Here is a 26,489-nt window from a genome sequence, read left to right on the forward strand (position 1 = left end):
TGTGGGTTGGAGAAGGAGACCAGGGGGGATGGGAACACTGAAGCACCGTCACATGTGGAGATCACAGTCTGGATCTCAGCTGCTCATTGTACCACAAGTCCTTAGTAAGTAGCCATATTCCCAGTGGAGATTGATAGACACCCAGATGCGGTCACTACCAGAGCTGAAGCAGTCCTACCCAGGATGGAAGAAGCAGGCGGTGATTCTCCACTGGGTTTTTCCAGAAGGGCCACAATGGGCCCAGCCAGATATACCTAAGGGCCAAGGAAAAACTCTTGTTGAAATATGAGCGGCGGGGATGCGCCCCCAACACCCCGACTGCTTGGCTAGCTCATGCCCGAAATAACAACACACAAACTATATTCATTTAAGAACTGCTTGGCCCATGAACTCTAACCCTTACAGGCTAATTCTCGCACCTGGACTAGCCCATTTCTAGTAATGTGTGTAAGCACCCCAAGGTGCGCTTACCGGGAAGATTCTAGCCTCCGTCCATCATGGATCTGAGCTTCATGCGTCTGCCTCAGAGCGCAGAGCTATTGCGTCTACCTGGAAGGGCTGAGCATGGCGTCTCTCCGGAAGCAGAGCAGAGTCTGACCTCACTTCCTCTTCTGCCCAGAATTCTATTGTTTCCTCCTCCCATCTATCTTTTAACCTATCAGGGCCAAGGAGTTCCTTTATTGCTTAACCAATGAAATCAACAGATTGATATATGACACTCCCACATCAAACTCTTAACCAAATTTAATCACAGTTTAGCGAACTCTTGAGCAGAGGGAAGGGGTGACTAAGGGAACTTAGAGATGGGGTTCTAGAAAGCAGAGAACACCGAGTACCTCAGGGCTTGCTGCACACAGATGAGTTCCTTCTTGTGCACTGAAGAAATGGCCACTGTGTCAGGGAGAACCTATATCTTGAGACGAATACTCCAACAGAGGAAATATAGAACCATTCCCCAAACTCTTTAGCGTTTCCGTCTCCAGAACTACACACTGTTGCACTGAGCCTATCTTCCCACGTGCTCCTGGTGTACAATCCCAAAGCATCCAGATAGCATGATGATTAATACTGCACCGTAGAAAGTGCCACGGGGCGTGTAGCCCACAGTTAAGTGCCGAAGGCAGAAGAACCTCTAGACAGATAACTGATTTCATTTTTACACGTTAGCAAATTCCCATATTAACGCGTATGGCCTTGTTATCTTTGTATTATTCCTTAATCCGTTTAGAACATAGCTGTAGTCTTCTATGAACATGAACTTGTTTTTAATTCCAAATAAACTTTATAAAGTACTTTATTATAGTAAAGATGTGATCTCCTGCATGTCGCATTCTTATTCTCTAAATTTACTATTGCTCCGTGAAAACCCACAAGAATGGGAGTTTTGATTGGGGTGTTTTGACCTGCTTCAAAGGCCCCTGCATCACTGGCAGACGCTGGTGCCTGCCACTTTGCCCTGTGATTTCCCTGGGCTATAGCTCCTGTCCTTCACAAATGACCTCTACCCTTCACTGGCTGGCATCAACAGGGCTGGGGCACCATCAGAATGTCTACGAAAATGTTGGCACGCTGAAAAGAGAATTTTTTTCTCTGGTGGCTAAAATTGTGAGACCTTATGGAATATGGACCTAAGCTGGTGCTTTCCATTGAAGAAGCTGTGCTGAGTGCTTTATGTCTGCTCGACACAAGCTGAACTCATTTCCTCTCAGGAAGGAGCCTCATTGGATAAACTGCTTCCATATGATTGAGCTGTATGCAAGTCTATAGGGCATTTTTTAAATTAGTGATTAGGGAGGAGGGCCCAGCCCATTGTGGGTGGTGCCATCCCTGGGCTGGTGGTCCTGGGTTCTATAAGAAAACCGGTTGAGCAAGCCATGGCGACCATGTCAGTAGGCAGTATTCCTCCATGGCCTGTACAGCAGCTCCTGTCTTCAGGTTCCTGTTCTTCTTAAGTTCCTGTCCTAACTTCCTCTGACAATGAACAGTGATGTGGAAGTGTAGGCCAAATAAACCCTTCTCTCCCCAGCGTGTTGTTGGTCGTGGTGTTCACTACCACACGAATAACCCTACCCTAAGACAGAGACAGCCAGGCACACAATGAGAAAGCAGCAGTCAGTCTCCATGGTTGTTTCCTTAGCTTTCGTTTCTCCATGCCTTTCTGTCAGCCGGTGCGCAATCTTAGCTTTCCTCTGATTTAACTCTCGGCAGTCCCAGTGAGAAAATGCCATCTTTGCCCCATTTTACAGATGTGGAAACTGAGATATGGAGTGATTCTCTGGCCCATGAGCTTTCTGTGTTTAGGAACAGAGGAGAGTCCAGAGCCAGTGCCCCTCCCTCTTGTATGCAGAGTTGGTTTCTGAGGACCCATTTTGCCCACCAGCAACCTGCCAGACACATTAACTGGCATGCTCTTTATAATTGGCTGGCACACCCCCAACAAGCTTTCACAATGGCTCCACCATCTGTGCCACCTTTTGAGCTGTCCCATGCTCCAAACGACCCATTAAGATAAGCGGTTGGACTTTTGGAGCTTGGAGAGGAGCACATAGGTAATCTACTTAGAGTCACTGAGGACAGAAGCGGCAAGCCGTCTGCAAAGGAAGAAAATGGAATGTTGATTGATAGATATGACAATATCTGAGCAACAGCATCTTCTCGGAGTTCTCACCTGTCTGTGCCCATCTAACACGGGCAGGTGTCACATGGGACAATCCCAAGACCCACAAAGGATGGCGCTCAGAGACCCAGGGATTCCAGCTCTGGGGATTCCCAGGACCTCTCCCAGGGCAGGGCGGTTCTGCAGTAGTTGGGAGGAAGGGATGGAGGATGGAGGTCTGCATGTTCTGATGCTGCCCCCTCTTCATGACATGGCTCAAGTTCCTCCAGAAATATTTCTAGGGTCCAAACTTGTGCTTCCCTCTCGTGTGGCTGCCTGCAAACACTCTGTCACACTTTTCTGTTTCCAGGAATCTCCTCCCTCTGTGACACATAGCTGAATTCCCACCCTTCAGGCCAAGTCAGCCCGCATGACTCTTTCCTTTTTAGGCATCGGTTCCACCTCCTGTCTTCTGAATGAGGAGGTGCCTGGAGCTCCTCTCAAGGACCTCTCCTGTACCCCTTTGACCACCGTGGCCCCCATGCAGATGTCTGCCAGGCTACTTCTCAGTGTGGCTCTTCAGTCTCTGGTTGCATCCAAGCAGTCTCATCCTAAATCCCAACTTGAGCACATGGCCTGTAACCCCAGTCTCTGTGCAGCGCCTGATGCTGGCAGTCAGTGTTGGAGACATAGCTGTCCTATGTATTCCACCCTGTCCTCCAGTCTCCGTGTCCAGCTAATTACATAACCCTGTTCAATATTCCTCTATTCCTCCCATGAGAGAGAGATGATAGATAGATGGATAGAAAGGTAGATAGATGATAGAGAGAGGCAGATAGTGATAGATAGATGATAGATTGATAGATAGATAGATAGATGATAGATGGATAGATGGATAGATAGATACATAGATAGATAGATAGATAGATAGATAGATAGATAGATGATAGATGGATAGATGGATAGATAGATACATAGATAGATAGATAGATAGATAGATAGATAGATAGATAGATAGATAGATAGATAGATAGATGATAGATGGATAGATGGATAGATAGATACATAGATAGATAGATAGATAGATAGATAGATAGATAGATAGATAGATAGATAGATAGATAGATGATAGAGATGGATAATTAGATAGATGGGCAGACAGACAAATCCTTTTCTGTTATGTCTTTCTTGTCTGTGTTAGAGATCCTGACCATGATTCAGGCTGCTGTGGCTTCATATCTGAATTTCCATTGACTACTCACGCTCAGACACTGATCCCTGAACTCTGATCTCCCTACGACCCCACTGGGGTCATTATTAACCACACGCTTGTTACATCATCGCTAACCTCTGAAATGTCTAGTTCAGTGTCCACCTGACACAGAGGCCCTCCTGTCTCTTCGGAACTGCCTGGCAGGTCACCCCAACCCAGGTGACATCTGCCCAAACCAGACATCGTCTCCTGGATAAGCTCTGACTGGCTTCCGGCAGCCTTTCTGAGGGCCCTTGCCCAGAGCGGTGACTATCTCCCATCTGAGTCTGGGTGCAGTCCCCCACCTGATGACACTTCCTGCCATTCACACCATTCCATAGTTATTCCTCGCTTCTCTTGAGCAGGGCCTCTTCCTAGGCATCCTTGTTGTGTGTTCCACTCGGACATCTAAACATTTGCTATGCTACTTTCTGTGATTGGTTTATTTTTAACTTTTACTTTAGTTTCCTAACTAAGAGACAGAAGAAATCCTGAGTACAAATAATGCAAATAAATGCTAACTAGCATCTTTCAAATGCTGCCCAGTACGCTGGTGTGGGGGACAGACCACTACTGCCCCACACAGCTGGTCCTTCTTGACATGGCCTTAGGGCATCCACCTGAGCTAACCTCTTTCGTTTTCTTTCTGTGACTGAGTGTATTGAAATCGACTGTATGTGACTGCATTCAAGGACAGTTTTTAGTAAACACTGACATGTTTGCGATGAATACCAGCGGCTGGAGCCACAAATAGTATCTTCCTTTTGGTTCCTGAAGTTTCGCTGAGACGTTCCTGGCCTCTCACACATTTCCTGCTTGTTTCATGGACTCTGCTCCTCCCAGAGAATCCCTGCACCTCTCTAGAGAGTGCGGTTTTTAGCATTGATCGGGAATGTGACAAAGGGGAAGATAAACTCTAAAAATGTGTTTTTATATACATTTTGCCCCTTGGTATTTCTCTTTGGTTAAAATAAATGCTAATTTTAAGTTTTTAAAATTTTCCTTAACCTTAACATTTTGGCAAGTGATGGAGGGTGGGAAGCTTTGAAGCCACAGAACATGGGGCTCCCTTATTTATTACTCACCGGCTGCTACAGTTACGAACATAAAATTTCTCGATAATAAAGGTTAAGTGTGAATAAATTCGAGATCTGCTTACAACTGACCTTTAACTGTCTTGGTAGCATTTTTGACAAAAACTTAAAATAAGGTTATTGTACAAAGTAATTTGATTTTCTAGCCCACGTCCAGATTTGTGACTCCATAATTAATATCCTCCACGCAGACAGGGCAATCAGTATTTGTATACAGTGACCATTCCGGCAGTGAGGAATTGCCACAGAATGCAACTCTGTCTAGCCATCTAAGAGCCTGGCCAATGTCATTGATCCCTGAAGACCTTTCCTGTCTGGCTTTTACAGTAACCAGTAATTAATTAATATTCTCTGTAAAGTCTTACATATCAAGGATTAATTTTATTTTTTAACAAACTCATTTTGTTATTTATTTCTATTGTGAACTTCTAAAAAAGCATTTTCTAAATATGCTTTAATCACATATGGGATTGCTGCCCTCTTTGGTACAACAGTTGTTAGTCAACACTCTCTCCCTGGTTAGCGGTGTTCGTACATTCCCTGAATGTGCCCTGTAGTCAGCCATACTAGCCTCATCGCTGAACATTTTCTTTCTCTCTTGCATACTTTCAAGGTCATTTTTTCTTGTCTTATTTTATTAGCGAGAACCTCTACCATTCTGGGTGAAGTAACAGTGACTGTGTTCAAAGCTTCACCATAAAATATCATGTGTGTGCATGCATTTCCTTCAGATTTTGTCTACAAACACAAATACAATGTTGTGATGTCCTAGCATTTTACCCATGGGGCATGGTTTTTAACATACTGTTGGAAGCTTGATTTTCATGTTGTTCACTTATCTTCAGAGGCAACAGCATTGTGCTATGGCTCACATGGTGGGCTGTGTTACTGTCTTGAGCTGGGGCTCACACGGTGGGCTGTGTTGCTGTCTTGAGCTGGGGCTCACACGGTGGGCTGTGTTGCTGTCTTGAGCTGGAGCTCACACGGTGGGCTGTGTTGCTGTCTTGAGCTGGGGCTCACACGGTGGGTTGTGTTGCTGTCTTGAGCTGGGGCTCACACAGTGGGCTGTGTTGCTGTCTTGAGCTGGGGCTCACACGGTGGGTTGTGTTGCTGTCTTTTATTGTCCTTTTCTTAAAAGACATCTCTGCAAGTGGGTTAAATAATTTCATTGTAATTCAGTGCTTCAAATGTTTTTATTTCTGTAGTGATTTTTTCGTAAGTGTAGAACTTCTGTACATGCACTGGACATCTGGGTACCAGCTAGAGAGGAACCGTAGCTGAAAGAGAGCCTTACACTTCACACCAGAAAAGTCACCAATACGTTCGTGATTTAAATGGAAATGGCTATATTCTTCATGGCACAAAATTGGAGACAACTCTTTCTAACGATAGTTCAAACTTCAGGACACAGAAATGATTGGAATTTTTAGCAACATAACAATGGCTGCATTAGCAAAACATAAACAAGATGACAAGATGTCCTCCATGTACAAACCACTATGCTCCACCCCAAAAGATAGACAAGATAAACAAGATGTCCTCCATGTACAAACCACTGTGCTCCACCCCAAAAACAAAAGGCCCAGAAAAAAAAAAAAAAGAAACCAATGGTTCATAGTGAAAAATAGCAAAGAATATGGAAATATGATTCACAGGAGACAGTTTACAAATGGATTTCAGGAATGTCTTTGAAAGGGGGTCATGCTCAAAGGGAGAGGAATGGAAGTAAAGCCACACTAAAATGCCATCTTTATCTCGGATGTCCTTAAGAATCAGCCTCTGCACAGGGCAGGGAACCCTGATTGCTCTTTGGGCTGACGAGGGAGGGGGATTTGATTTGGGGAGGGGAAGGGAAAGGGGAGGCGGCGGTGGGGAAGAGACAGAAATCTTTAATAAATAAACAAATAAATAAAAATTAAAAAAAAGAATCAGCCTCTGATAGCATTCTCTCTGGATAAACAATAGAAACACAGGTACTGGCATATTGCTTATGGGGATATAACTTGATACCATATCTGTGAAGCATTTATTTGCTAAAAATCTGTCAAAATGATTTGTGTGTGTGATTTTGATAGCATATAGACAGCATATGTATGCTGTTATATGTACTATATATAATATATAATATATTTATTGTATATATATTTGTATATAGATATCATATTTCATATATATGATATATTTTTATAAAGTAATTCTTCCCCTCAGTTTTTAACCTGCCCCCTATTTCCCACCTTTTGTCTTGAATGTGCCCATTATAAACTAACACATAACAAGGATGTGCCTGATGACAGCTCATCTTTTGAGGGCCGGCTTGACCCACCACACTTCTTCATTTCTATATTTAGCCCCATCTCACATGTCCCCACTGCCTGACTCCATCCCGCATATCCCTGTAGGTATGCTGGATTACAGATGCCCTGACCACACGTGGCTTTGCGTGGGTTCCTGGGATGTGAACTCAGGTCTTCACACGCATGTTGCTAGCACTTTATCCACGGAGGCATCTCTGCAGCCTTGTCACTTTTTTAAAGGGCATTTTGAAGTGTCCCTTTTCATATTTCACTCTCTTATTTCAAGTTGCCAACCCCACCACTCACTCCCACACCGACAAGCCAAGTGAGCAGCTGGGGGTCACTCTGTCACCACAGTGATTGGTGGAAATTTGACAATGGGCATATATGAGAGCAGGAGCTGGGCTTTCTGAGTGGCAGTACATGTCTCCCACATTGTGTAGGTGATAATGCTCCTTCATCTGTTTGGGATCTGCTCCCTGTGAAGGCCATCGTTATGGTCTGAGATTTGATTTCTAGCCTTTACATTCTTTGGGCTTTTATTTCTTGGGGATTTTTTTTTCCACTGAGAGTTTCCCATCAAGTTATCTTCCTGTTTCTGTAAATGAGAGAGAGATGCCTTCTGGTCCCCTTTTCACCAGGGAAGCAGCCTTCAAATTCCCTGACTGCAAAGGTATTCCTGCTCAGGTCCCTTCTCTTGGCATGCTGTGTTTTCAGCACCATGTCTCAGCCTGGGGCTGATCCCTCCTGAGGTTGCCTATTGCTACCTGGAGCCCCCCACTTACCTCTGTGATGGATTTCATCCTCATCTCTGGCACCTGAGTGTCTCCGAGCTCAGCCCATTTTCTACCTGTCTTGTTAGGACGTTCCGTTTCATGATTTAAATTTTTGGTGGTTTATGACTTCATCTCGGTCTCGTCTACCATCTTCTGCTGCCAAGAACACGTGTCGCGTTCAAAAGTTTTCAGTGTCAAAGTTAAACATGCAACAGGTGTGTCTTTGTTGTATGTTTAATTTAGCTAAAACATAGAATTGCTGAAATAATTTTAAGTTATTCATCATGACTGTGTCTATACACATTTAGAGAGAGGACCCATATGTGTGAAATGGGTTAAAGACATCATCTACAGACAGCATTTAACACCTATAGACTGTGTAAGGCTTCTTGCGACAAGTTAGTGGCTGCCTCTGGGTAGAGAACACTTTAAAAGCCTTGCTTTAGAAATGTCATAGTAAATATATATATATGTGTGTGTGTGTGTGTGTGTGTGTGTGTGTGTGTGTGTCCGTAATACATTCAGAGCTAACCGCACCTTTACATATTAGCTTGTAATTCTGCATAGTGTCCTCAAGAATTATTATATGGGCTATAACAGCAGATATTTTCTGTATTCCATTTGCTAATTGATAAAACTATGAGAAAGTGTGTAGTCTCTGGTCAGAATATTCCAGAAGTTGTTAACCATAGTGTGTTTCTTACCATTCAGTATGGCATTATTGAGACATATCTGTTATGGGGACGAAATATTGAATTTGATAGGCTAAGGGAGATAGAGTTTTATTGCTTCTAGCCAAAGGTCACCAGAGGGCTTAGGCATCCAGCAGTGCAAGCTGTGATCTTTACAATGTTTGCATGGATTCTGAAGATGATTTCGTGCACAGAACACTTCACATCTCTGGGGATAATGTCCAAGGGGCTGCTGACCAGTGAGGCACCTGTGACTTTAACCTTGTGTTCAACACAGCCCTTGGCTCAGTCCAAGTCCAAACAGTTTCTTCTAGTTCTGGATTTCATAAACTTCCATAAGAAGATTATCAAATGTGTAAACGAGAGTTTATGGTGATTCTTGAGAAATACACATTATCTTAAGCACTAAACTGGTCACCTTATGATTAGGAAACTGCATAGATGGAAAGCTATTAGTTGTTAAATAAACTGTAAAAAAGCCATTTTTAAGCCTAAACCAACCAAAAAGAGCAGTAATTTAGAAGCACGCTACAACATAGTCGTGATGCAACACTGTGTACCATAAATGAGGGACCTCAGGGATTGCCCCTTTCAAGACTTGAGCCAAATCATAGAGTCCCAACATCTAGATTTTTACAATGCAGACCTTGTCATTGCCATTATGGACATATTTTAGGGTGGTTGCACCTGAAGGTCCTTCGTTCGTAAGCTGTTGCCCATACACAGGTCAGTCTTTGAACACCCTACATGACAGCTAGTGAATTTCAGGCTAAACATGAAGTCATCCATCCTGGTTGTCTTTTAAGGTCCTCAACACCTCATCACATCATCATGAAATGCTCAGGTTCATGAGATATGTCCTCACAGAGAGAACAGAAGCATTTTACTTGAAGAATAAAGTTTTAGGCTATGTAAACTTACAGGGATGTGTACATCCTCTGCTGCTTCAGGATCAACATAAAACTCCACACCCTGCGGACCCCTGTAATAGCCCAGCCTTGGGTGAGCAGAGGCTCTCATCACTGACCCTTTTGTCTCAGTTCAGTCGACTTCCTGGTAGATCTCAAAAGGTTGGGGTTAAAATCCAAGGCTCAGCAACATGGCTCAACAGGTAATGATGCTTGCTGCCAAGTCCGAGGTCGTGGTTAATCCCTGGGACCAACATGATGGAAGGAGAGAACTGATCCCTGAAAGCTGTCGCTGACCTCCCCAGGTACACCATGGCATGTCCACACTCATAAATAAAGACATATTAATAAATAAACAAACACCCACCATGTCTAAGGATTCTTGTGAGCATATCCTCCTCAGCAGTGGCAAACTCACTGAACAACAAAACTCCAGAGACTTAATACAACTGAGAGAAAGTCATAGAGGGTGGCGGTGGTGGTGGTGATGACAAAGGGGCCTCCCTGAACTGATTGATGCTAGGAGGAACGACTTGATCTCAGAGAACTCTGGGGGTAAGAGGGTGGCCCGTGGACTGAGCTGTCCCCACTTCATTCCCATTGATCATGTGTAGGTACTAAAACGAAGCCAATTGGGTCTAGATGGAGATGCTAAAAGTATTAGTGTCATTCTGAGAAGTGACAGGGGTTTGGGAGCCCACTCTTGACACACACAGAAGAATGGCCTGTGAGGGTAAGGGGAGGATGCTCTCCAAGGTACAGAGAGAGCCCTCAACAGAACCTGGCCATGCCGACACCTGATGCTGCGTTTCTAACCTCCATAACTGTGGGAAAAGAAATGTTTAAGGTGTGTGTATGCACATGTGTGTTTTGTCTGTGTGCATCTTTGTGTGTGTGTCTGTACAAAGAAGCATGGTAAATAGGTCAGAGGTTGATGGAAGGCATCTTTTTCAATGCTCTCCATGTTTGTTTTTGAGACAGTCTTTCACTAACCCTGTAGTTCCTAATTCTTCTAATTCCAACAGCCCTGGGAACCCCTTGCCTCTGCCCTTCTGGTGTTGAGATTACAGTCACACAGCATTGTGCCTGACTTTTCGTGTGGGTGGCAGGACCTGAAGTAGGTCATCATGCTTGCATGCTATTCCCTTTACCAGTTTAGCCTTCTCCACAGTCCTAAATGCCTGTTTTGACCCATTCGGCTGTTAGTATCTTGTTTTTGCCACCTGAGCTGTAGGAATGTGCCTCCAAAGACAGTTTCTAAGGGTGGGGTGAAGGCAAGCGTGTCTTCAGGGCACTGCACATGCCAGAGGGAGAAGGCACTGAAAGCACAGGTCAGGGAAGCCCTGTGGGACTTTGGCCAGGAGCAGTGGGACTCCATCACCCAGAGGAATGGGAGAGACTTGGCATTGGGGATATGGTACAGGAGGCCCAGGGAGGATGGGAAGGGTTGTTGTGTTATACTAATGAGGTCAGAAGAGGGCTAAAAGGATTAGAGAAAGGTGACCATTGGTGGTCTTGATCAAAAGGAATTAGGATGCAATTGGCAAGTGGGCAAAGAGAGGGTGGAAGTAGAGAGCCGTAGACATCACTCTAGAGGACTCACTTCACTATGAAGATGGTCCTATTGCTCCTAGGGGAAATTTAGGGAAAACAGAAACAGAAGAGGAGGGGCTGGGAAGGAGGAAAGAATAGTAAAGTGAAATGATATTAAAATACATGAAGCTCCCTATAATAAGTAAACCCCAAAAGGCCTTGCCAAGGCCTAGGCAAATTCAACAAAAAGAGACAATATTATGCTCACAAAATGGGCCCCTAGAAGACATGCAAGCAGGAGGTTTCACACGGAAAGAAGTCCTCTCCTGTCTGGCGGGCAGCACCTACAGCATTTAAAGAAGGTTGTCAGCATGCAAGGGCATGCTGTTGTTCACTGCGAAGGCAGCAGACCTGTGCCAGTGGCTCATGTGCCTGGTGACAAAGAGGTCAGGAAAGACAGGATTATCACCACTCGGTAGTTCATCACTTTCCCTGTCTCCAACTGTTCCCCTCTTCTTCTATGTTATTTTATGAAATTTCCTTACAGCTTTATGAAAACAGAGTCATGTGGGCACTCAATATTTGTCATTGAAATATTATAAAATGGAAGAGATAAAGCAATTCCCACCATGCAGTAGGAGAGGCCCTCAAAACACAAGGTTGGAGAGAACAAGGAAGGAAGGGAGGGAATGGACAACACACTTTAGGCCACTCAGTTACAGTGATGATAATGTTAGATCGGACCCCACCCAACTGCACTGGTAATGATGTGGAAAATGAAGACATAGGACAAAGGACGATTCACCAGGCTGCAGCAGTGGCATCTCCCATCCAGATGGCTCGGGTTTGAATCCCACCCAGCTCTAGCATCGATCATGAGCTTCAGTGGACCTTAAGGAAGTTAGTTGTCCAGATACCCCAGGTCCCTCAGGTTTCCTATATTGACACTGGGACACTAGTTCTATCCTTTAACATTGTCCTGTTAAGGACACAATGCAGTGTTTATAGTTCCTGGCATCATGCCCTCTGTTATCATTGTTATTCATAGTATTGTTGCTTCGAATCATGGAAAGGAAAAACAGAATCCCCCCCCACACACACACACATACACGCACACGAAATTTGGCATGTCAGTGATCTTGTTAGAAGATATTTAACTTCCTTGTCTCCCTAACAGTATATATCTGAAACACCTGAGAAAGAAAAGATAGCTACAACAGAGTGTTTAAATAAGCTGTCCTGTCTTTAAAGTCCTTGCAAAATCATACAACATAAATAAATAAAACAAAATCTACTGAACAAAACTGGGAAGTAGAAAGAAAAAACATATGAAAAATCAAACTAGAACTCATACAAATGGCAGGTATTAAATCTGGCATCGCTATACTGCAAATGACTTAACATGAAAATATAGTCTTAAATCATATCAAAATATAAAAGTTGGTAATTATATAGGGCACGCCTACAAGTACAATGTTCTGAAAAGGGAAATTAGCAAAATATAAGTTTCAGTAACAAAGAATGACTGTGATCAGTGCTATGGGATTTTTATATATACTTTAAAATACAAGTAAAAAAATAGTACAGGAGGCATTAACTATGAATCAGGTGACAAGGTAAAATTATAAGTAACATTGTACCTTTGTATCCAGGAGATACAGCAGTAAATTTCCCACAGTGTGCAAAATACCCCACCCCCAAAACACTTTGAAATGTTCAGAGAATCTTAGGACCACCCTACTCAGAGGTTATTCCATGCACTTCAACTGGAATCAAATACATTGTGTAAATTGACAAATGAATCTAACAAATGAAGTGCACATATGTTTGTGTCTTCCTACATTTGTGAACCCTAGGCTTGGGGAACCATAGACATAGATTCAGAACCACTCAGACTCTGAAGAAAGTGCTCTGTTGGCTACCAGTCACCCACATCGTGGGGACAGCAGAGATGAGCCTGTAGACTCCAGAGGGCCAAGAGGAAAACCATCCTACTATTATGGAGGGCATTTCTCAGGGTCACTTAAATAGGAGCTCATAGGAGACTGGGCACATTGGTAAAGACTCGGAAACAAGGAAATTGGCCCTGTTTTGGGAAAGCAATATGTGCTAAAAGCCCCACTCAGGGTTGAGATATTCGTCATTCATTCCCTTGTTTTCTTGATGGCTCCAGTATTGTACTGTCACCCAAGTCCCAGGAAACCATAGGTGGCCCTAATTGCCTTACTGGCCAATTATTGATACACATATATATTCCTTATTATATTCTTGTTAGAAATTTACGTATCAATCTGTTTAGACCAGTTTGGGTTTCCTTTCATTTTGTTCTTACATGTGTGTTTTCAATGCACATTGAATCCTATCTTGAATCCTAATCTGAACATTTATGATCAGACTTGGCCCAAATGGAAAAACAAAATCACTAAATTATCAATGTGCTCCCAATGACATGTGAGCAAGGCACTTGGTGGTTGAGATTTCAAAGTTGAGAATGTTACCCTCATTGCTGAGAGCTCAAAGGCATGGGGCACGCTTCTGGCGACTGGGTGCGGGGGGTCTTCTTCCCCAAAGCAGGGGACAGAGCTGCCTGGGGGCCTGCACGCCCGGCTGCACCGTTGTTTTCACACGGCGTTTCTTCTCCCTGCTTCCAGGTAGAAATCGAGAAGCTGGACTACCATCACTACCTGCCTCTCTTCTTTGACGGGCTCTGTGAGATGACGTTTCCCTATGAGTTCTTTGCTCGGCAAGGAATCCACGACATGCTGGAACACGGGGGGAACAAGATTCTGCCTGTCATTCCGCAGCTCATTATCCCGATAAAAAGTAAGTGAACAGGTAGAAAGCGTCACTCAGTGTCGCCCGCCGCCACGTTTGACAACTTTCTAATTAAGCAGTAAAACCCAGCAGACCGAGACGATCCCCAGGCTGGGGAGTTTCATAAACTGACTTCTGAGGGCAGACAACTGCAATCGCTGAAAAGACTTGTCTTCACCAGCACTGCGCCATGACTTAACCACAAACAACACAAATCGCGGGAGAGTCATACTAATCTGAGATACAGCATGCTCATGACATGGGGTCCAGACACTAGCTTGTCCATTTGGAGGTAATGTGTGTGACCTTTCATGTGTTCCATACCCAAACCCCAAGTTCTTGTTAAATAGCGCCTCTACTTTTTTTAAGTTAAATAGAAATACAGTTTTGCTGAGTGTCCATGGAGTAGGAGGAGTCATAATTTCGGGATCTGGATGGCAGAAAATGGTTTTTTAGCACAGGGAACTTTTAATTCACAGTGGGTTCCTGCAGTGACTCCAGGAGACAAGGACCACTAGCGTTTCCCTTCCTAACACGGGACCATGCTTCCTCTCCACAGTTTGCTCAGGCCTGGCCGCCTCCCGCTCGCCTGAAAGCAGCCTCCTCGCCGTTTTCCTATGTGGTCCTGTGAGCTCTCCAGGCACTGGGCTAGGTTTTCGGTTGCTTTCCATCTCATCTTCTTGGCTTCTTTTAGAGCTGGCAATAGAATTCCCACAGGCCAGCCTGGTACTCACCGCAAAGATTAAAGAGCTCAGTCCACCGATTCCCAGATGGTGAATCGGGCCTGCTCATTCCAGCAGGCCCCACCAGGCCCAGTGCGGCTTGCTATGCCTTTCACCATACCTGCTATTGAAACCAGGAGGCCAGAGGCTCTGAGAATTCCACAACAGAGAGAGTTCTCTCTTTTCCCTACGTTGAACTATCCCAGGCAGGTAAAACTCCCAGCTTTGGCCTCAGCTGCCCCATGACCTGCACGGGGTGACAAGGACCTTTGCTCCCCTTCACATTCTGTACCAGCCCCTATCCAGGTCAACTGCTTCCCCGAGGCTGAAGGGCCCTTTCCTGGGCTTCGAGGCTTTCAGGGCTCATCTTAACAGTCTCGTGTGCTCTAGCCACATGGTGTGACCAGAAGGAGGACAGATGAGTTCACTGGGGTCGCTACCCAGAGCCTGGGTTACTTAGTTTTGTCTATGGTCCATCTTTTGTTGATTTGAAGTAACTAAGTGGCATTAAGGTTTGGGACGTCAACATTCAGCTCTCATCCCTGCTCACCCAGAGCCAGCTCTGGAACTTTCTGGATTGGTTTGAACCTTTGGAGGGCTGGTAATATGGTAACCCCCTTCTACCCAGGAAGGGTCAACATGACCTTGTGTGAAAAGAAAAGTCCTTCAAATGGGCCCTGAGCTCTCGTTCATCAGTCTCCAGAAAAACTCTTTACAAGGCCCTCAGGAATGAGACGGAGGCTGAGTAGTTCAGACTTTCCTACTTGTGATTTGTTCTCTCCTCTGGGTCACTTGGCTCAGAGATGTTCACTTCTAGTTGAAATTTCTTAGAAGATGATATACAAGTTTCACAGAGAAACAAAAAAGAACTAGACTGTTCTCTCCAGGAACCATCTGACCTTTTGTTCCCACACCCATCAGAAGAGCACCAAAGTCCAGTTCTCTGTCCTACAATTTAAAATAGGTGCTCTGTCTATTTCAGATGGTGATAGATAGGTACTTCCTTGAGGGGCTTCCACACTTCAATGGTGCATATATGGGGGGAGGGGCAGAAAGAGCGTTCTTATGTGATGTTTTAATTGGTGCAGGTACTAGGGGCAGAAAACATTCCTATGTGATATTTTGATTATTTTTACAATTAAAGCAGACCAAATCAGAGAGTGGTGACACGGGGTAAAGGGAGAATGTGTGATCTGCATTTGAAGGCACCTAAAGAAATGGAAAGTAGCTATGCATTATGAAGATGAAATGGATGGAACCGGCGCACCTGAGGTCATTTCCCGATAGTGGAAACATTATTAAACAGTAAACATGGTTTGTCAGGGAAAATTAACAAAATAGGAATTCGATAGCCCAAGGTTGCAGTAGCCAGGACAACCTGTTCCTGGTGTCTGTCATTGCATGGCTGTCCAGGATGTGGTCACCATTTCCCCATCCTGGTTCCTGTCACGGAAAGACGAGCGTCTCTCAGGGAGAAATGCTGGCTCACTGGGTAGCATCATGTAGGTTTCAGCTCGTGGCAGGAAAAGAGCGCATAAAATCGTCTTTCAGGTGGGATTCAGGAATGAAGCTAATTGGCGCAGAAACTGGCTGATGTGCATAACTGGCGTAACATGTAATCGCCTTGTGTACCTTATTTTCAAACCATACTGTTAGTATAATCGTGACTTTATCCAGGGGCAAAACTGAACCTTTTACCACCAGCCAGCCGTTCTAATTAGTATCTGTGAAGGCCGAACATGGGTTAACTCACTGTGGGAAAGAGAGGTAGGAGCCATGCCTCTGTGCATTTCCAGAATCCGGGATTTATTTTATTAAAAAATTACAAAATTGAAAATCCTGGATGAAACATGGATGCACTCCGTGGGTCTAGGGTTCCAAACTGAAAAAAAAAAAAGTAAGAATAGAAATATGATTTTCTTCTTCCTGTTAGTTGAAAGGACTTGATCGCAGAGAACTCTGGGGCAAAGAGAGTGGCCCATGGACCCTGATAGGCTTTAAATAAGAAAAGGTTTCATGCTTTACCGTAGGCAAATTAGCGTCCACTGCCTCTTCCGTTATAATTGCTTCATGGCCCAGCTACCTCTGCTCCTTTCTCTCAGTTTCCACCCTCGTGAGCTTTTCTGGGTTAGACACTCCAAAGTACTCCGTCTTAGCAATGGGATGTTCCAGCTTTGTGTCCCTGGGGTCAGTGACACAACACCAAGTGCCAGGAGCGATGGAAAGATGTTTTGTTGTGGGTAAAGGTGAAGAAGGAAGAGTCCTCTGGTGGCCTGACCTGGGAATTAATGTTTGGTCTATGGTTAAGAAAAATCCATCTCAACCCAGCCCACAGCCACAGTGAGAGAAGATTCTCTGCGTGTCGAATTCAGAAGAGGGTTGGAAGTGGAGCAGAGGGGGAGGGAAAGGGCCAGGGGCAACCATAACTGTGTCTCCTGCTTTGGCAAATTAGAGAGCAACACCATGGTGGAGAGGGGGGATGGCCCATTGGGCAGAGTACAGAGAGAGAGAGAGAGAGAGAGAGAGAGAGAGAGAGAGAGAGAGAGAGAGAGAGAAATAACTTTGAATGCCCAGAGGAAAAGAATACTGCACATTGAGTGTTGAAGCAGAATAAACTCATAGAATGTTGTTTGATAGTCTTGAAATTCTAGAGGTTATTACAGCACCACATCCTAAATAAGAGAGGAACTCACATGCAAATAACCCAACCTGAATGCAGGAAGGGAAACTCCACAAGCTAAAGGGAAGCAGCTATCTCCAGAGAGCTGGAGAGAATCATCAACCACCCAACACCAAGAGCGTAACCGTGGGCTCCAGCGTGTGATGAGGCAGTGTAGGAAGGGCAAGTCTGCAAGAAAGGGATGAGTAAGAAGAATTAGCAGGGAAGTTGGGACCCAAACCGGAACTGTAGACGGGTGTTCCCTAGAAAAGTATTAGGACAACAAACAGAAACCAAGGCAGAGGTCCTGGGAGGAAAAACAGCCTTTACCATGTGGTCAAGGAGCTCACACAGTGCAGAGAAAATCAATGACAAGAAGCCTGGCAAAGCACATTTGCAAAAGAAAGAAGGAAAGGGAGGGAGGGAAGAAAGAGGAGAGGAGGGAGGGAGGGAGAGAGAGAAGAAGGGAGAGAGGAGGGAGGGAGGGAAGAGAAAAAGAAAAAAAGGATGGAGAAAGGACGGAAAGAACAAGGAAGAATCCTGCGAACGTTACAGGGAAAGGCTGTGCATCAAGATAACCAGAGCTCAGCCTGGTTACCACTGAAGCCGGACAGATGAGTGACAGGACGTCAGCGGAGGAGGACCCAGCCTTGGTGCTGTGCCTCCCAGTAGTAAAGACCTGTGGAGCCAGGAGCTGTAAAACACATGCAGATGCCTCCAGCCCTGACAACCCAAAGTGAGGATCTCAGAGTCCGCAGGCCTCGTGGCCAGGAGTCGCCACCCCTAGAGTTAAGTGGAAGCAGTTGGCAGAGAAGAGTTCACGGCTATACGTAATGTCATGATAATTTTGTGGTGACTCAAAATTCAAAAGAACTGGGCTCTAAACCTTCAAAATCAACAAATACGGCAAAACTCATCCAGCGGTGATTTAAAAAGACACAGCCGAGGGGCAGCAAACCCGAGGGGCAGCAAGAAGGGGCGAGAAGCTCAAAGCAAAGATGGTGAGTATGGAATTAGCTACTGCCAGCTGGGAAAATCAACTTTCAAATTTGTTCATAAAGCACAAAACACAGTCTAAACACCAGCTCTACTAAACAAAATATGACGAAAACATTAAGAAAAGACATTTTTAAAGGCACGAGCACCCATTTCATTTTTAGAAAAGTAAATTTTGGAGCTAGAGAGACAGCTCATTGGATGAATTCTTTGCCAGAGCACGTGAGGACCTAAGGTTAAAGCCCTAGCAGCTCTAGAAAGCCTGGCCCAGTGGTGCGTGTCTCCAATCCCAGTGTCTTTGGCTAGAGAAAAGATGGAACCAGGAGAAGATGAGGGCAGACTGTCCAAGGTTGACCTGTGACCTTTACATGCATGCTATGGAATACACACACCCATTTTCACATACAGGATTGCGTATATACGTCTACACATGTACAAAGGTTTTTAAGTAAAAATTAATATTACAAGGTTTCAAGTATATAAAAATATTGGTTTATGTTGGTGAGCATATTCTCAGTAAAGATTTGGTCTTCAAAAGTCTCTTAGTTTTCTCTCTGAAAGCTAAGGCTTGGCATTTGAAGAGCAACTAGCTGCTCATCCTGATGCCCACTGTCTCTGGAAGAATGGACTTCCTTCCCAGGAGAGGTGACGGTTGACATTCCTCAGGAGAGGTGATGGTTGACATTCCTCAGGAGAGGTGATGGTTGACATTCCTCTGGAGAGGTGACAGTTGACATTCCTCTGGTGTCTCCTCTTTGGCTTTCAGCTCTAGAATTTCTGCTAAGCCGTAGAGATTAGGACACCTCGGGCAGTACAGACATGGAGGGGCGAGAGTCGCCACACTTGCCTCAAGCTGCCGGGCACGGCACGATGGAAGCTGAGTTTCCCACATACTGGCATGGAAGCAGGGCAAAAGACAGCAGGATGAAGAGTGACTTGAGGGAAATGATGGGGGCCACCTTTCTGCATTCCACCTGCGGAGCAGAGCGGGGAGCTCCTCCCTTACTCATGATGGGAATGATTACAGAAAGCTATAGACGTGCTGAGTAGTCATGCATGAACACAACAGATGGCCCAGGACGGGATGCATAGGGGGAGGCACTGTCAAGCCTGTCTGCAAGAAGATGAAAGAAACTCGGCCCAGGTCGCCTGCTGTGTCCTCAAGAAAACCGGAAAAGAGATTCTTTCACTGTAAAGAAAGGCTTCTTCCTTCGGGAGCATGCAAGGGAGGCTTGTTCTATTAGGAGCTTGTGGTCCCTCTCCCTGGTAAGAATCTACCTTTCTCCTGTAAACACGCCTTTGCCCCTTCCTGCTTTTCAGTGTGGTGATATCAGCTTCCATCCATCGAGCAATCTGTTTGTATACTTCAGTAATCACTGCAAGTCATTCACCTGCAGTAGTTAATTTCCATGTGATGTGTCTTGGCATTCACATCGAGTCTTTTCTTGCCTGCTTGATTTCAGTATTTCCTGATTCTCCCCATGGATCTTAAGGTCTAGTATTTCCAAGTATTCAGAACATCAGGTGGCCCACTGGTTTTGTTTCTGGGGTCAATCATTCTTTGACCCTGGCCTGGACCATGCGTCCCCTAACCTGGCATGTGCTTTGTCATCTTGTGCATGAACTTGTTCCTAGACAGTGTGTTTCTTCATCATTTCCATAGGGCATGCCTTCTAGCAACTCCCTGAAGATTCAGGAAGAATGTACCTTTTAGTTCTTGGATCTGAACATTCATAAAACTCGATTATTTGTTTTGCACATCTGAGGCCACATTTCTGTATCTTTGGGGAAAAGTTATACTTTACCAGGCATTATGGTGCACACCTTTAATCCCAGAACTCAGGAGGCAGAGGCACGCAGATCTTTGTGAGTTTGAGGCCAGTCTGATCTTCTCCGTGAGTTCCAGGACAGCCAGAGGGATGTAGAGAGGTCCTGCTTTAGAAAAAGGTACAATTTGAGTTTCATCTGCCTGTGATTTATCCCCCAGTCTCACAAAGTGTTTTCCATCTTTTTGATATTTCCAGTAATATAAAATTTCTTGATGATGTGTTTTGGTTATTTTTCCACTCGTTTTCCTGGAAATCTCTACTTCGAGGTGCCCCTCTCGGCTGTGGACACTGCCCATGCATTCTTCTTTGATGACTTTGCTGCTTTCTTTTCCTGTCTCAGAAGAAGTCGTAAGCAGAGTTCTGCCTCACAAGCTGACCCCTCCGCCAAGCCCTTCACTTTTGTTCAGTTTCTCATCTCTGCTTCAGAGTTCTGCATCCTAGGAAACTTTGTGGACTTTATCCCCCAAACTCAAAACGTTTTATTTTAGCTATTCTTAACTTTGTTTTTTTTTTTTCCTGACATTCTTTTAATTAATTTTTTTCCTTTATGAGTACACTATGTCAGTCTCTTATCTCTCAATGCATTTATTGAAGATTATTTGAGGTTGTTCGTTCTTGAAGGGCATTTCATAAGCTTTGGGGCTGGGAGGGATCCGTGATTCGTGTCCTTTTACTCATTCACCATAAATGAATTGGTCCTTTTGTCAGCGTTGAGTTCAGCAGGATGACCTGTTAGTTACAAACAGACAGAATCTGATGCCAACCAGAACTTTGGCTGTAGCATTTAGCTGGCACAACCTGAAGCAAGTTATGCGACTCTGTGTGACACCGTCCCCCACCCCCCCAAATGCTCTGCTGTGTGAATTAGCATCCTCTCTCTGATTTATTGTCTGTGTGGCTTCTGTAGTTTATATGGTATATTTCAAGGATTCGTTTTCTCCAGCTTGATTCAATCTTATGATTTGTACTACTTTATTACATTATTAAATTGAATTTGTTTACTCTTCCACGTTCCAGGATAACATCTTTTTATTGACTAATTTGATTACTTGGCACTCTCATGCAGGAAGGTGATGAGTTCTGATTTCTCTCCCTTTCTGCTTTGATGGAGTAAGTTTGGCCGTCTTTGTTGCTTTTGCACTGCTCTGTGTCTGTGTGCCCTGAGCTGACTATGTGTCTCTAGGGCTAAGGCCGCAGCTCACAGTGGAGCCCTTGGCATGGGAACTGAGAGGTCCCGGGGCTCAATTTTCAGCGCTGCACAAAGGGAATACAGCCTTCCCCTCTGTCCACTTCTCCATAGTTTGTGACCATGGCACACCAGGCTTGTCTGGTTCAGGGTGAACTTTGACTTCCTTCCATTCGTTTTCCTTTCCTCTTCATCTGTCGCTATTTCGTAAACAGTTTGTGAGAAGAGTTTGCTTATTCTCTAATTCAAGGTACTACATTAAAATCTATGAATATTTTAGTGCTGAGTTTTTGTTACTTAATTTTTGTTACCTTAAGAATAGAGAAAGCAACCTTCTCTAACTTAGATTTTCTTTTCTTTCCTTCTCTTTTTTGAGTGACGGGGTGGGGGAACACTTCAGTGCTAATCATTGTGTTCTAAAACGCTTACCTGTTGTCATCGTCCAAACTCCCAGCCTAGGGAAGTAGAAAGAAGGGGCAGGATTCTAGGGTCAAGTTCAGTGGCAGTTCAAGTTGGAGGCTAGTCTGCACTATGTGAGACCCTGTCTCAAAATAAAAACAAAGTCAGACAAACAAAAGAAACTGCCATTTTGTCATTATCCCCAGAAGACGAAGAGAAAGTTTGTTCTCATGAGGTGAAGCATTTATTCTTTGTACATTTCTTCTATCAGATTCATTGATGTGATTAAAATAATCTACATACGTTTTTCTTTCTTCTGCGTGGTGTGTGTGTGTGTGACATGAATGCGTGCATACTCGGGTTTTTGGAGCCCCATGAACAATCTCAGTTGAACCAAGAGCTTTCAAGTAAGACTAGCCTAGCTTTAAAGCTTGCTCCAGGAATCCCCTGCCTCTGCTTCCCAAGGGCTGGAATTACAGGCACAATGCCACACCCACCTGACCTTTAATTGGATGCTGAGGATTGGAACTCTGGCCTGTGCAGTAAGTGCTTAGCCTACTATGCTGTCTCCCTAGCCCATACTGCTCTCTTCTTCATGAACAGTTAAGGAAGAGACTGAAGAAATTATGTAAGATCCTCTCACTGCCCCCCCCCCCAATGCCAGCACTGCTCTTAGTCTGCAGGCCTCCCCTAGGCTTTTCTGGAATTGAATCCAGCAGCTCTGGGAAGCAGCCACCTTGTTCCCAAACCTGCAGACACCCCCAACTATTGTGTCAGGTAGGCAATGTTTCCATGCCACGCTGTTTCCGAATATGAACCACACCTGGGCCTTGATGCTGTGTGTGCCATTGCAGGCCGCCATTGCCCTGGCACGCACAAAGCATCCACTCAGCCTGCCATACACGGACTTAAGAGAAAACTCAGAGAAAGCACCAAAAGTGAAAGCCGTATAAAGCCCATTGAATAATCAAAATGTAAGTTGTGCTGGAAATCGGGCTTTAGAATGGCAGCTGAAACATTTCTATTTTGAAATTAAGATGTGTGTTTGTAAATAATCATGAGCCAAGTTAGAAATCATAATTATTTAATATGTTAGAAAGCATGTTGGCTGCACAGTAATGAAGATGTTGCATTAAACTTGCAAACACTCACAAGAATAGCACCAGAAATTAGATTCAAATACATGCTTTTTGTACAATGTGGTAAGGCACTAACTTACAGGAAATATACCGCCTGAAATATATTTCCAAAGCACATTAAAGAAGATCAGCCGACGCCCCATCATCTCAGTCACAGAGCATCATAAGGGACTAATGGAGAATGAATTCACAGTGGCTATCAAGGAATTAAGATTGAGCAGAGCAAAGCTCAAATGTTGCTTGATATCTTGAAACTAACAGGAGAGGCCTTTCATAGTTTTAAAAACAAAGAATAGGATTCTTTGATGATAATAAAGAAAATTTTATCAATTAGAATACAGTAGGCTTTTAAATAGTAACCAGTCCCCCAAGCCCTAGGGGCATAAGGCAGGGAGGGATTTAAAGCTAGCAAGCACTGCCACTTCGTGGGAGCCCCAGTGCCACAGTCACTAGGGAGCCTAGCCTGACTGACATTGCCGGTCTCAGCACCCAAGGAAGCAAAGGCTCTAGCTGTCTCCCGTAGAGAATGCAACAATCCGTTCCCTCATCCTGAAAGTGACACCTCTCACTTCTAGTCAACGCTCATCAGCCAGACTCAGTCTAGGGCTTGTCCGACCTCAGCAGGGCCCCAGAGTGCAAACCTACCCTGGACATTATGAACAGCGTGTTCCAGAAGCTCTGCATCCTTTCATGCTCCGTAGAAGACTGCCACCTCCAGTGCTGGTGGACAGCTAGCCTGGGAGCTGCATGCTCCCAGCTCTGCCTCCCTGTGGCGGACCCAGCGAGAGCCTTTCATCTTGATGCCTTTATCTGGCAGCTTGTGCTCATCAGCTGGCCCATGGGGCGCTCCTCCCTGCGTGGTTCTTAGAAGCCAGCTAGGGCGGGGTTTGCATGCAGATTGCTAGTACAACCCTGATGCAAATCCATCTCTTAGTCTCGTCTAAGACCCCTTCTCCATTTCTCCCTACTCCCCTCTGATGGTGCTGCAGCCAGAACTCCTGATGCTCTCTTCTGCCCCTTAACCCTAGGACAAGAGGCTCTCACCTCTCAAACACAACAATGTGTGCTTCGTGCCCATCTTGATGATGTCCATGTGTTCCCAGGATGTGACTTCTTGCTAGCTCCCTGCCTTGGCCTGTTGAACAGCAAAGTGACCGTGCTATCGAACTTGGCTCTTTCCTAGTTCTGTGCCTTCACTCTCCTGCAGGAATGTCTGGTGTTGCCAACTCACGGGCCTAAGCACTAAGCAGCCTTCAGAGCCCCTCTCCAGTGTTAATTTTTCTTTCTGCCTCTTTAAGAATCTCCTTTCCACGTCTTCCCCCAGCGCCAGTCCCATCTCTACCCTCCACTCTCTCTCCAGAAGAACATGGCAGCTTCGTCTCTCACCTAGAATGTGATGTTGAAGAGAACTCTGTCCCCACAGTATCTAATGAGCTGGCTAAGTGCACAAGAAATGCGTCAAATATTTCCAAAATCAATATAATGAGCTCCATAACTGCTCTCCTCACCGAGATGTGTCTAGACGCCATTTCCAAAAGTGTGATATAGCCATTTGGATGTGCTCATGTGCTGGGTCTCATGTGGATGCACACATATGCTGGGTCTCAGTGGATGTGCTCATGTGCTGGGTCTCATGTGGATGTGCTCATGTGCTGGGTCTCATGTGGATGTGCTCATGTGCTGGGTCTCATGTGGATGTGCTCACATGTTGGGTCTCAGTGGATGCGCTCACGTGCTGGGTCTTATGTCAATGTGCTCACGTGCTCGGTCTTACTTAGAAACACCTTGTGGATGTCAATCTGCAAACTCAATTAAAGACTGCACTGTTTTTGATGCTTCTTTCTATCAGAAGAAGTTGTGAATGAATTTCTGTGTATTTCTCTAAATCGACCAGTGAGTTCTTTTGCTTATGACCAGCAGTGTGCATCTGTGAGTTGTCCTTCTAGAAGGAGAGGCACCCTGGCTGTTCCAACTTACAGAAACAATGTCAACCTCTATGTGGAAGGGGCATGAGACAGTGGCCTCATTAGGACACCTCTAGTGAGCTGAGGTCACCTGGCTGACTGTCCCAGCCAGGAGCACATGCCCAGCTGTCTCAAGGAGCTGTGGCTAAGTGGGAGAGGCAAAGTGACCCCCAGCTCACTAAGCTTGAATGCTAACACTCAGACAGCAAAATATTCTCCTTAAATGGCATCCCATGGACAAAAACAAAATAAAGTGAATAAAATGTGAGAAAATATCACAAAGCAGAACCTGGGCTCAGAGTTCTTTTTAGTTAGCAAACACACTCGAAGGCATCACCCTGTAATGATCTACTCGCTTCACACGCTTCCAAATTTTACAGGTAACTTATTTTGAAATAGATAATAATCTGTAAAGAAATTAGTAGTTTTAATTTAAGAAGAACAAATAATCTTTTTTATGTTGGAAAATATGGAAAAGAGGTAAATTACTTAGGGTTGTTATGTTTACAAGATTCTAAAGAAGAAGCATGATTCAAACCCTCTTCATAAAGCCTGCTTAGTAACTTCCGTGACTTTTTCAGATACATGTGCTGTGGTGGCTCAATATTGTCACTCTGTGACAATATTGTGAAGGTATGTGAAGGTCATCCCAAATCTAGCTCCCTCCTGATGTCAGCACGTTCCAAGTAGATTCTGAAAGCCACCTCCTCTTTCTGTCACCTTTACCATGCATGGGTGACATGATCTAGGCTGCTTGATTCAGGATACTCCCTCTCCCTCGGTCACAGCACTCAAACCTCTGGGCATGCACAGTTGTCACAAATACGGAGGCACCAGTCCTCGACCTTTCTTACGGGTGAGAGCGAGATTCTGTAGCCTATGCATGCATTTACTGGGTGGTCTGAGAGTTAGCACAGTTGCCTGTGAAATTAGTGTACCTCGTGAATGTATTAAAATGTCAATAAATCTGATAGTGAAAAAACACAAGCCTTTGTCTACGTTTCTAAAGTAGTGTGCTCACACGAGCATACCTTGCCTTCTGAAAGATGCCATGAACTTTGACTCCATCACTATGATTTATTCCTTAAGAATAAGCCACTGGGTCAAGTTCACCACAAGAAAACAGACAGAATCAACTAACCTGGGCTCATAGGGCCTCACAGAGACTGACTGGACAACCAGGGAGCTTGCATGGGACTGACCTAGGCCCTCTGCATACATGCTACAGTCATGTAGCTTCGTCCTGTTGTGGGATTTCTAACAGCAGAAGCAGCGCTGTCTCTCACTCCTTGGTTGCCTTTTAGGACTCTACATCTCATACTGGGTCGCCTTTTCCAGCCTTAACGCATGGGGAGGTGCTTATTCTTAACTGCGACTTGACAGTCATGCTTTGTTGATACCCATGGGAGACCTGCCTCTTCCAGAACAGAAGTGGAAGAGAAGGGGGTTTGAGGGTGGAGGCAGAGGTGGGAGGGGGAACTGTAGCTGAAAATGGATAAATTATAAAAAGAAGAAGAAGGCACTGGTGCCCAGGACCCAGCGTGGTGGAGGTGCCTGCTAGGTCAATGATAGTGTTGGTTCACTGGCATTTTTAATGGATGTCTCAATGCGTAGCCCACGTATGCACCAGGACATG

At 44.9% G+C, this 26,489-nt stretch overlaps 1 protein-coding gene across 1 annotated transcript in view; it reads left to right on the top strand.

Moving 5' to 3' along the window:
• The window catches only part of Pacrg (parkin coregulated), a 420,955-nt gene that overhangs the window by 209,219 nt on the left and 185,247 nt on the right, over positions 1-26,489 (top strand). Inside the window, exon 3 of the mRNA XM_050135905.1 lies at positions 13,797-13,968. Coding sequence (XP_049991862.1) covers positions 13,797-13,968 — 172 coding nt within the window. The remainder of the gene's footprint in view (positions 1-13,796; positions 13,969-26,489) is intronic.

This window comes from Alexandromys fortis, unplaced genomic scaffold, assembly GCF_014885135.2.
Source record: "Alexandromys fortis isolate MF-2015 unplaced genomic scaffold, M_Fortis_MF-2015_v1.1 scaffold_23, whole genome shotgun sequence".
Taxonomy (NCBI): domain Eukaryota; kingdom Metazoa; phylum Chordata; class Mammalia; order Rodentia; family Cricetidae; genus Alexandromys; species Alexandromys fortis.